The 12,233-nt window shown below is 49.5% G+C and overlaps 1 protein-coding gene across 2 annotated transcripts; it reads left to right on the forward strand.

The window, feature by feature from the left end:
* The first annotated feature begins 304 nt into the window (after positions 1–304).
* Positions 305–3,587, forward strand: LOC105502483 (mannose-binding protein A-like). Of its 2 annotated transcripts, none has more exons than XM_011929045.1 (4): positions 305–762; positions 1,088–1,539; positions 2,382–2,456; positions 3,130–3,587. In XM_011929045.1, the coding sequence occupies exons 2-4, from the start codon at positions 1,281–1,283 to the stop codon at positions 3,501–3,503; spliced, it is 708 nt and encodes a 235-aa protein (XP_011784435.1). In that variant the 5' UTR covers positions 305–762; positions 1,088–1,280; the 3' UTR covers positions 3,504–3,587. The 2 variants fall into 2 exon arrangements, with proteins under 2 accessions (XP_011784435.1, XP_011784427.1); XM_011929037.1 differs by having other exon boundaries at positions 472–655; positions 1,423–1,539.
* Positions 3,588–12,233: the final 8,646 nt, after the last annotated feature.

Consider the following 12,233-nt stretch of genomic DNA (forward strand, 5'->3'; position numbering starts at 1 on the left):
CTCTTTCCTTCCATAGGAAAGGAAGAAGGAAACCATGGCTCCTTTAGCACTTTAGAAAGAAATCCGAGCAATCCAGGGACCAAAGCTCACACAGGCAATGAGCTCTCTTCACCTTTGTCTGGACCACTGGACACAGGGCTCATGGATAATCCTCAAGCCCTGTGGGCTGTCAAGTAGGAGGTCCCTACCTGTTAAGATTTGTGCTGGCAGGAGCTCTGGGACCCCAGGGAGAATGGGCTCATTTTCATCTTGCACCTGCCTTTGTTTTAGCACTGATCTAACTCTCACATTTTTTACCCACCCGTCTCCCTAGTAGCCTGAAAGTCATTCACAGCCAGGGGTTGTGATGGTCCCCTCTGTGTCCACTGTCCCCAGCACAGGGTCCAGCCCACCACATGGGTAGCAAATGCTATTTAAATCAGATGGGATGAAATTCCCTTCCTTCACTTTCTTCACTTCAAGGTAAGGACCATGTTCCTGTTTCCGTCATTCCCTGTCCTTCTCCTGTCTGTGGTGACAGCTTCCTGCTCCGAAACAAAAGCCTGTGAGGATGCCCAGAAGACCTGCTCCGTGATTACCTGTGGCATCCCCATCACCAATGGCACCCCAGGCAGAGATGGGCGAGACGGACCCAAGGGGGAAAAGGGAGAGCCAGGTCTGGGACAAGTTTCTGTGGCTTCCTAAATCTCCACCTCCAGCAGGTGTTCAAGCAAATCTGTGCTTGAGCCTGCCACACAAGGGTTAAAGCACAGACTTGGGGAGGCTCCCCTTTTTTTTTTTTTTTTTTTTTTTTTTTTTTTGAGACGGAGTCTCGCTCTGTCGCCCAGGCTGGAGTGCAGTGGCGCACTCTTAGCTCACTGCAACCTCCGCCTCCGGGTTCACGCCATTCTCCTGCCTCAGTTTCCTGAGTAGTTGGGACTACAGGCGCCCACCACCACGCCCTGCTGATTTTTTTTTATATGTTTAGTAGAGACGGGGTTTTACCGTGTTAGCCAGGATGGTCTTGATCTCCTGACCTCGTGATCCACCTGCCTCAGCCTCCCAAAGTGCTGGGATTACAGGCATGAGCCACCACACCCAGCTTAAGGTTCCCCTTTCATCAGGACCCAAGCTACACTCAGAACAATCCCTGTAAAATACCATTGTCTCCAAAACAAAGCTGCTCACTGACTCTCTGGGATCCCATATTTCCACATAGGAACTGGGGGTGTGTGGTTGTCCCTGAAGAGGGGTGTCCCTCCTGCTTAAGTAGCTGGCCTTGGTGCAGGCCTTCCACTGGGATGCAGGAGGGTCTTTCTTTTTTGGGTTACATTGCTAGCTCACTGGCTGTTCAGGAGGTAAACATGAATGGAGTATTGAGCTTTTTGGAAAAAAAAAAAAGAATGATAGTCACTGGGTCATCTTCCCTTTGTCTTGCAACAGGTCAAGGGCTCAGAGGTTTGCAGGGCCCTCCTGGGAAGTTGGGGCCTCCAGGAAACACAGGGGCTCCTGGAATTCCAGGACCAAGGGGACAAAAAGGAGATCGTGGGGACAATTCAGGTAAGGGGCATACCTCAGCATGGTGGCCTGGGGGTCCCGGGCCTGGGGAGCTGGAGGGCCAGCGGGGAGGTCCCCTTCTCCTGCTGCCTCATGGGAAGATGTACAACTTTGCATCCTGGCCCAGCGCCCCCGGTCCTCTCAGCTTTACTTGGGGCCTGAGGGGACTCCCATAGGTGCCCAGATGCAGACGTTCAAGCCATGTAAGGCCATTCCCTCATCAGGCCCCTTAGCAGATGGACTCTGTCTTTTCTTCAGTGGAAACAGTCCAGTGTGCACCTCCGGGGTGCCAGGGAGGAAATAGGCCCTTTAGGGGGTTGGGTTTATGTCTATTGTCACAAGAGTGGCGTGAAAACGTTCTGCCTTTTTCGAACCCTGGGTGACGGGGAACATCACAGCAACTTAGTTCAGAGAAAAATGGAGCAAATTCAGTAAGAACAAAAGAACAATGACAACCTACTTATTCATATTTGTCTACCAGTCTGTCAAAATAATAAAGGTATTAAAAAGTGTATCTGGAATGAGAAATGAAAATGAATGACAAAGAAATGTTTTCAGAAAGAAGAGTAATGAGTTGAGTATTTTCTTATGAATTCTTGCAATATGACAATATGCAAGCTGTTTGTGGAGACAGAGGTCCAGGCCTGAAGTTCCAGGTTGTGAAGGGATGCAGAGATATAGGCTGGGAAGCAGGAATGTAGTCATTTTTCCCCTTTTATTTCTTTTGCTTTCTTATTTTCCTCGAATAAGCGTTCTTCTTAGTAAGCCACTTTGTTTTTTTCAAAATGCTCCACTCTCCAAGTTAAGGTCTTCTCCATAAATACCTTCTCCCTGTTGCTTTGCAGTTGCTGAAGCTAAACTGGCCAACTTAGAGAGACAGCTACAGAGCCTGAGATCAGAACTGGACCACATGAAGAAGTGTGAGCTTTCTCTCTGCCCATAATGTGTTCTTGGCTCTCACTCTTTTCTTCAGCGCACTCTAGGTTTGGAGGAGGTGGGAGGGGAACTAATTCATGAACACTTGTCCTACACCAGGGCCTGTGCTGGGTGGCATTTTCCCGTAAGATGGTTCCATTCAATCCTCTCAGCAACCTCAGCTGTGGTTGTTGAACTTGCTTTATTGACAGGTGAGGAAACCGAGGTGCAGGAAGTGTTGGTGACTCATTTCAGGTCACACAGCCGGGAAGTGGCAGGGGAAGGTTTGGATGGAGGTCTGTTGTCTCCAAAGTCTATGCCCCTTCCTCGGCATCCACTAGCTCGGATGTCTATCCCTGCCTCTTGCTTATCCTGGTGCCCAAGCCTGCGATGGGGCCCAAGACTGTCTCCCTATGTGCACCTGTGCTGGGGCAGGTTTTAGCAGATGCTTTTTCAAGGTGGGATATCCCAGGGGAGTCTGGGCTGTCTGCAGGGTTCTGGACGCCCCTTCCCAGGCTCTGCAGCTGAGATCTGCTTCCTGACCAGGCTCTGGCCTGAGCTGCTGGGCATAGGGCAATTTTTCAGAGGCCTGACTTCCCAGGGAACTCAGACTACTTGCCTACTGTCCTGGGCTGGGCTCCAAACCCAGCCAGCCTCACTCACCATTTGTGGTTTCAGTGCAAGCCTTCTCCTTGGGGAAAATGTCTGGGAAGAAGCTCTTCGTGACCAACGGTGAGCGGATGCCTTTCTCCAAAGTGAAGGATCTGTGTGCTGGGCTCCAGGCCACGGTGGCTGCCCCCAAGAATGCCGAGGAGAATAAGGCCATCCAGGATGTGGCCAAAGACACTGCCTTCCTGGGCATCACAGATGAGGCAACCGAAGGCCAGTTCATGTACGTGACGGGCGGGAGGCTGACCTACAGCAACTGGAAGAAGGATGAGCCAAATGACCACGGTTCAGGGGAGGACTGCGTGATTCTCCTGATCAATGGGCTCTGGAATGACATCTCCTGCACGGCCTCCTTCATCGCCGTCTGTGAGTTTCCTGCCTGAAGAGGCACGTTCCTCAACCCCCTTCTTGGCTCCTTATTGAACTCTCTGCTGCTTCGGAAGAGAATTCAATGCTGGTTTTCTTCTGCCCTGTGTTGAGTCTTTCCTTCATGTGGATGGGAGGAAAATGAGGGGGATATATTTGATTGTGGGGTGAGAACAGAAGAAGAGGATGGCTGTGGGGCACAAGGGTTCTGGTTCAGCACATGGCAAAGGACACCCCCATCCCACTAGGAGCACAGCCCTGGGTCGGAGTCCACCCTGGAAAGGGCCACATCTGACCCTCTCACTTCATGGTGAAGACACTGAAGCCCACTAGAAGGACCCAGTGGGGCCACACCTGGGTCAGAGTAGGCTGTAGATTCCAGCCACTGAGCGATCTTATTCCTTTTCTCCAAGAGTCGCCACTACTGGATGCCTAAACTCCTTCCATGGCAAGCCCAGAACTCTCTAGGACACAGGTATTGTTTCTAGCTGTTCATGAGCTGCGCCAGACAACCTCTCACTGTCTGACTGTAACACCTGGCAATCTCCTGCATGGGCAACAGTTGTTAGTCCCAGGAATCCTCTCATCATGCCCACACAGCCGTGGTCACCCTTTAGTCACTAGGATGACCTTAAAGCCAAAGAACAGATTTTCCTCCTGCATCATTTTAGGAGGCTGACTCGATGTTGAGGTGTGTCAGCTGCGTGTGAGGAGGCAAATTGTCACGCAGGGTGTGCCCTTCTCCGCAGACCTCCTGAGTCTCATGAGTCTTAGCCCCAACCCCTACTCCAGTCCCCCACCTGCTCAGCAGTCCCTCCTTTCCCTGTAACATCCTCTTCCCATTATAGGTCAATGGGCCCATTATCACACAATGAGATGGGAAAATATTTCATAAATAGGCTAAGGGCCACTTTAACTCTGTGAAAAGTTTTAGTTAATCTTAGTTTTCTATTTTACTTCTCTTTGTATCTGAACTACCAGGAAAATAACCTATGGTTGGTAAGTGCTTGATGAATATTTGTCAAATGGGTGCATCAAAAAATTACACAGCGACGCATGGGTAGGAACCCAGGGACTGAATGTCAAGCACGCTTTCTCCCAGGAGTCCTTCTTCTGAAGGACTACCCGGGCAGGGCTGGGACGTGCCAAGGGCATTGGGACCATCAGGGTGAGGGTGGCAGGACCTGTGTCCTTGGCCTCTGGCCTATGTAGACAGGCATATCACTGAATTTTCAATTCCAAAAAAAACCCTTCTATAGGGTATATTGACACAATTGGGGTCAATGGGAGGAGTATTTTTGTGATGTTGAGCAAAATAATTACTTGCTTCCAGGGCAATCCAGACTGCTTACCAAGGGAACAGGAAACTGGTTAAGCTTTAGAAGCACATGTGAAGCCACAGTTTATGGCAAATAGAGAAAGGAAGGACCAGAAACTTTTTAGTGGGAGAAAAGACACACATATACAGTGACGCAGAAAAAAAGAATGACCAGAACCAAGCATGAATGTTACACCTGAATGTTCTCACAGCCAAGATGAAAATGAGAAAACTGGCCGGTGATGGTTATATCGTTCTTCCTATGTTATGCTAAGGAGGGTTGTCATGGTCAGTGCTGAGATGAATGTCTCCTTTTCCACACTGGGCATAAAGGACAGTATCTTCAGCCGTGAAACTGTAAAACATGCAGTTATGTACTCCAAAGGGGTGGTTTCCCAGCATGCAATGATTGCCCCTCAGTCAGGGAAATGCAAAAAATCTTGCAGGGCAAGCTCCAATTCTTCCATCCTCCTTTCAGACAGCTTCTCTTAGTTCCTTCTACGGGGCTCTTTTCCTCCTCTCTCTCCCTCAATCACTACAGCCTCACGTTCCTGCTCTAAGAGCTTTTTATGCCACCGATGCCCTGTCCTTCTCCCCAGCTCATAAGCCTCCTCTCCTACCCCCTGGCACTTTGAGGTTCCTTGCAGATTCTCTCTTCTCTCGGCTCACCTGGCAGGGCATGAAGGCTCCTATTTCTATTTGATAGTAAGGAAGATTGCCATGGCCAGTGCTTCTGGATGGGTCGGGCTTTGTTCTCTCCCTGATCCAGCACCTGACCATCTCTTTTGAGCTCCTTTCTCTAAATGTATCTACAGCCACATTATTCTTCCTTCAGTCTGGAATTGAGACAGACTGCCTCTCTGTATTCATTTCTCAGTTTTTATCTGCAAGCAATGGGAGCCTGATGTGTGTTAGCTGGGGAGGAGGAGTTAATCTGAAGATACAGATTTCTTTTTCTGCAAGAAAGATGCCAAGAAAAACAATTTTTTAAAAAAAGATACAGGATTCTCATGAGAAACTTCAGTTCATCCAGGCCTTCCAGGACCTGGGACAAGAGGAACATTTTGGATTTAAGATGACCTTCCAAACAGTCTCCCTCCCTTCTACCCATCCTTCCTTCCTCCTTCCATTTCTTCCTTCCTCCCTCCCTCCTTCCCTTCCTTCCTTTCTTCCTTTCTCCCTCCCCTCCTCCCTTCCTTTCTTCCTCCCTTCCTCCCTTCCCTACTTCTCTCCTTCCCTTCTCGTTCCCTCTTTCTCTGTCTGAAGGACTGAGGACAGGCAGCTTCCTTTACTAAGGAATAGACAATGGTTGACATCTCTTGCACAGGGAACCCAATAAAGCCACGCACTCCACGGACAGGCCTAAGGGGCCCCAGGCAGCTCATTCCCCTGAGATTGCAGGAGTGGGGATGGCTGTGAGCAACCTCTTGAGCCCTGCCATTTATTCTAATGGAGTAGATGTCTCTGCCATTCATTTCTCACGTTGGTTTTTGGACCAGGAGCTGAAAGACATCTCCTAGCTGCAGTCTTCCTTTGCTGCCTCTTGTGTGGAGTAAAAACCTGAAGGCCATGCTCAGAGCATTCCTGGAAGGGAAGCTGGTATTCAGAACTCTGTGCAGCCTGGGCTCTGGCTCTGGGCCATGCCCAGGGGAGAATAAGGCCCGGGTCTCTGTGCACTATGTTAGGGCTGAAGGACAGACGGCTTGGCGGGTGGGAAGTTCAGATTTTGGGAGCAGGAGACAGGGGTTTCAGGTGAGCTCCATGACTAATGTACTGAGCGGCATGTCAGTTTCCTGGGCTTCAATTTCCCTGTCTATAAATAGGTACTAAAGACTTCTTTCTTCTAAAACTTAATGAATCAATTGTCACACACAAACCCAGACTGTAGGAGCCAATTCAGGAGCAAAGCAGCAGGATCTAAGAAATGTTTTCAGTTGTATTTTGTGTGTGTGTGTGTGTGTGTGTGTTGTTTTTTGTTTTGTTTTGTTTTGAGACAAGATCTTACTCTGTCACCCAGGTTGAAGTGCTGTCACATGATCACAGCTCACCGCAACCTTGACTTCCTGGGCTCAAGCGATCCTCCCACCTCAGCCTCCTGAGGAGCTGGGATTACAGGCATGCACCATCATGCCCAGCTAGTTTTAGTATTTTGTAGAGATGAGGTTTCACCATGTTGTCTAGGCTGGTCTCAAACTCCTGAGCCCAGGAGATCCCCCTACCTTGGCCTCCTAAAGGGTTGGAATTACAGGTATGAGCCACTGTGCCCAGCCCGGTTTTCAGTTTTTGTTGCCTGGCAATTCTGTCCAAAGTATTGTGGGCTAAATATTTATCAGCTATTTCTGAATTCTACAGAAGACAGTCTGGGTAAATTAGAATGACAAATATACCTTGGCCTCAAGATGGGAACTTCGGATTTAAATTATGTCTGCAGAAGTAGAGGCACAGCAAGTATAATCTCAATTTCCCTCCTGTGTTTGAATGAAAGGGGCTACCGAAGCCTGTGACACTCGAGGCCCAGGCTCCTGCCTGGGTCTGAATCCTGGAATTGTAGGGCCTTGTGCTTGCAGGACACTGTTTCCTCAGAGTCCTACAGCTCTGCTGCTTCACTTTAGCCATGTCCAAGCCAAAAGATAGGGGCTTGGGGTACCAGCTGAGGGCCCAGTGTTCACATCTGTCAAATCTTCTTCCTGCTGGTGCCAGCCAGCCTCCCTTCTCTGTGGCTGTCAGAGGGGGACTAGTGCCAGGGGTCACAGTCAGTCCCCGGACTTGCCCTCTGTGTCACAGCAGAGCCTCTGACCTGGAAGGCTGTTTGCTTGTCATTATGTAACTGATCTGTGCTTTTGAGCCTGCCAAAGCTCAGGGTTTTTCTATTAACTGAAAAGGGATTGGATGTTATCAGAGGGCCTGGGCTGGAGATGTCGGGAAGAGGATTTTGTAAAGCAATGTTGTCCTGGTAACCCTGAGTGGCTGGTGTGCTGCTGGGAAGAGAGGAGGAGACCAGGGCAGTGGGCCATCTGGGAAAGGGTGCTCACAACCCTGGTGGCCACTGTGTGGGGAGTAGACAGTGTCCCCAACTATGAACCTGTGGTTTGTCCAGCAAACACAGGTGCATGTTTCAAAGCAGTGAGGTGCAAGCAGCCATTCATTAACCAAGCAAATGCCTTGGGCGAGGCTAGCCATTGCCAACCCACAGCCCAGTCTGCCCTACCCTGACTTGTGCTTGTGCCACCTTGTACATCTCTTCTGAGTAGTGACCAGCAGAATTGACTGGCATGCTTGGCAAAATCATAGGCTCTTGGCATCATTCTGGACCCAGTGAGTGAAAACCTTAGAAATCTGTCATCTTCATGGGTTTCTCAGGTGATCCGGATGTTTGGCCAGTTTTGAAACCCCTGCCCCAAGAAATACAGACACCACAGTGGCTTTCTGCCTGCCTCTCACCATACAGGGCGGCCCTGGAGCCCGGAAGCCAGCATTTTCCCATTTCCCATTCCTTATAGCACCCCCTATAAGGGGGTGCTGCTTAACTGTATAGTGTCAGACCCTAAACAATCTCCCTCAACGGACTAGCGCCCCAGTAGTGAAAACCAACTGCAGACCCAAACCTTCCTATTTCCAGGGTCTCACTGCTTCCTGTGACTTTAGGGAGGAGATCTGGGGCTTGGACAGCTCTGAGGAGCTTCAGAGCACATGAGGCACTGGATGTGTGAGACCTTGAGGGGGGAATTGTGTACACATGGGCTTGGGGCTGTTTGTGTGTGTTGTTGTGCATGTGTGAGTGTGTGTTGAGTGCCTGTATGGAAACCAGCAGCAGCAGGCCCAGTGCTTGAGGTTCTCAGCATCCTGCCACTGGGGGGCTCAGCCCCTACCTACCCAAGCCTGTCTCCAGGTCCACATCTGCATACTCCCCACTGAAGAACATTGGCTCGAGCTGACCCCAGAGACTCTGGGTGAGTTGGGGTGCTTGGTCATAGACAAAAGGTCCTCCATAAGAGGTCATAAGCTGCATTCTCAGACACTGGGGGGTCCACAGAGATTGAGCACTAATATGATCCTCTTCCCCTGCCAGGTCTTAGATTGTATGTCACCATTCCCCCACCACCCGTGTCCCTGCCTGACCACTGAAGCTAAGGTTGCTCCAACCCCAGTCACCATTACAACACTCCTTTTTATTTTCTTCTAAGAATTATGGTTATCTGACGTCGTCGTGGCCATCTGCTCAAGTTATGTCAGTGTTGCAAAGTCATTAAGAATAAGGAATCTAGCCAGGGTCAGTGGCTCACGCCTGTAACCCCAGCAGTTTGGGAGGCCGAGGTGGGCAGATCATCTGAGCTCAGGATTTCGAGACCAGGCTGGGCAACATGGCCAAACCCCACCTCTACTAAAAATACAAAAACTTAGGCGAGCATGGTGGCGCATGCCTGTAACCCTACCTACTCAGGAGGCTGAAGCAAGAGGATTACTTGAGCCCAGGAAGCACAGGTTTCAGTGAGCAGAGATCGTGCCACTGTGCCCCAGTCGGGGCAATGGAGTGAGACTCTGTCTCAAAAAAAAAAAAAAAAAAAGAGTGAGGATTCTGGAGTCAGACTACCTGGATTCAAATCCTGGTTCTACCAGTTTGCACCTGTGTGACCCTGAGCAAGTCACATAATACACTCTCTATGTGTTACTTCCCTTCTTGGTAAAATTCGGATCATGACAGAGTCCACCTCAGAGGGTTGTTGAAGGAATCGATGAACTGATATAAGCAAGGCGATTAGGACAGCACTGGCCTGCAATAAAGGCCATGCCAACATTAGCTCCTGCTGTTGTGATTAGTACAAGACCGTATCACTCACCTCTGCAGTCCTTGAAAAGGGCTGGGAACCACATACACACTCAATCAATAACTGTTGAGTGAATAAGTGAGTGAATGAATAATAAATTAATGAATCTGAGTCCTCCACCAAGATGTGTGACCCAATTCCCGTCTCTGGAGCTTAACTCAGCTCTAAGCTGGATCCAAGAGAGAAACAGCAAAACTCATTTTGGAATATGGTTATGGGCACAGCCTCCTTTCTCTGACAATTGAGTATCCCTGGCCCCAGCAGCAGTGGCCATGCGCAGCCAGTGCTGTGGCCTCGTGCTGTCCCCTGCTGGTTGCCTCCAAGACAAGGCCAGCAAATCCAGAGAGATGCAAGCCCAGCCAGGTGAGTGGTGGGATCACATGAACACCTTGTCTGCAACTTCGGATGCTCCTGCTTTCCTCCTCTCCACGATTGTCCTGGTTGCTTTGCTCACTTGGGTCGTGTTCCCACCCTGCAGGGTCAGGGCCAGACACACGCTCCTACTGCATGACTGCAGGTCTTCAGTATGCTGGATCCCGACACCCTCAGGGCACAGCAAGCCCCAGGGACTGGCGGGATGCTCTGCTCCTTGTCTATGCATCTGTCTCCTTTCCAAGCCTAGAATGTGATCTCTTTAGGGCAGGACCCACAGGCCACCCCCACACTCTCCTTGCCTGCCCCTCCACCCGTCTGTGTCCAAAGCAATTTCAGAATCCCCTCAAGACAGGACTTTGCTGCTGCTCTTGCCTGAGTCATGTTGGGGCTGGATTTGTGGGTTGCTCTCTGGGTTCCCTTTGTGGACTTTTTGGGTGTCTCTCTCAAACGCAGTCACTTTTTTCTTTCGTCAGCATCAGCAGGGAAAGAATCTGGACTTTTCTCTGAATCAGGTTCTTTTGGAGAACACTACTAAGTATTTGCTTGTGATTTTTCTGTGATGACCCCACATCATTTCAAAAGGACAAAGGGGTTCAGGCTGGGAACCTGCAACTCAGGACACTTTAGGGACTCTGCCTGGGACCCATTAGGCCACCAGCAGAGGGTCTGGTGCACAGAGGGATGGTGGGGATCTCCTAGGGGGTCTCAAATGGAAATGACATTGTTGTTCCACCAGATTCAGCACTGTCCTTGTTTCTTGTTCTTGAGCTTCCTGGGAAGCCAACTGGTGGAAGCACAGTATTCTTGCAGAAGTCCCAGAAGGTGCCTTCACTGGGCGCATGATGAAGCTCAGGGCAACCCCCTTGTTGGGTTCCCTCTGGACCTGCAGGGCAGTGCCCTCTTAAGCCAAGGATGACAAACATTAGCACACATACTGACCCTCTCCTCCCCCTTATCTGTGCCAGACAGCTAATCAACTGTCTCCTACACAGCCTGGAAAAGACCCTGAAAGCCATTTAACCCCACAGTCATTACCAAGGGATGTCAGATGGTGTGGGGAAAAGGACTCATTGTCCAGCCCTCTAGCCCTGCCCAGAGCTCCTGATGTGTCCAGCTTCCTATCCCCACGAGAATTTATGGCCTTGACAATCACAGAAGTACTACCAGAAGCTATATGCCAAGTTGCATGTGAGACTCTTTTCCCCAGTGAAAGCATCCTCTGGAGACCTCACCTTGCCCAGCAGTGCTGACCCTTTCCTGTGCTGTCTGCAAGCAGTTCCTGGGTGGTCATCTCTCCTACACTGATGGGGTCTGGTTCCCAAGCACCCCAAGGGCAGGAATCAGAAAAGGTCATGAACATTTTGGATTCCCTATGTGAAAAGGGTCTGGGGAGTCCAGAGGTAGAAGCTCCCAACCATGCCTGAGATGGAAGGTGGCGAGAGATGGTTTAACATCACACTCACTGTTATATGGTCATGCTTGCCTAATGCACCAATGTTATGAGTTAAATTCAACGTCAGATAAAAAGCAGTGCCACTTTCCTCCTCCTTAGCCAGGAGCTATAAACCACCTGGAGCTTCAGGGCAAGGAGTATAGTATCTGACCCCAGGCCACAGAGCAAAAGCAAGAGAAGGATGGGGAGGGATGCCAAATTCCCTGAGTTCTTGCTGCTTTCAATTCTGATCAATGCCTAAAAGGAAGTGAATACATTATCTCAAAATTCTTTTTATTTTTTTCATATCTCTATTCTTTTCTTATCGCCACTACTCTGTATGTTGGTTTTTTTCTTCTTATACAAATTTATCAACATGTATTTGTCTAATCCAACTCTTAAAAAGTCTAGTTTCTGAGATAATTTGTCATATCTACTATTGTTTTGTTGTTGTTGTTGCTGTTTTGACACAGGATCTTGCTCTGTCTTCCAGGCTGAAGTGCAGTGGTGTAATCATGGCTCACTGCAGCCTCAACTTCCTGGGCTCAAGTGATCCTCCTGCCTCAGCCTCACAAGTATCTGGGACAAGTGCACACCACCACACCTGGCTATTTTTTAATTTTTTTTTTTTTGGCAGAGACAGGATCTCCCTATGTGGTCCAGGCTGGTCTTGAACTCCTGACTGCAAGTGATCCTCCCCTCCTCAGCCTCCCAAAGTGCTGGAATTACAGGTCTGAGCCACCATGCCCAATTTATTTCTATTATTGTTATTTTATATTTCATTAATTTCACTTTT

This window comes from Colobus angolensis, unplaced genomic scaffold, assembly GCF_000951035.1.
Source record: "Colobus angolensis palliatus isolate OR3802 unplaced genomic scaffold, Cang.pa_1.0 Scaffold12, whole genome shotgun sequence".
In the NCBI taxonomy this organism is placed as follows: Eukaryota; Metazoa; Chordata; class Mammalia; order Primates; family Cercopithecidae; genus Colobus; species Colobus angolensis.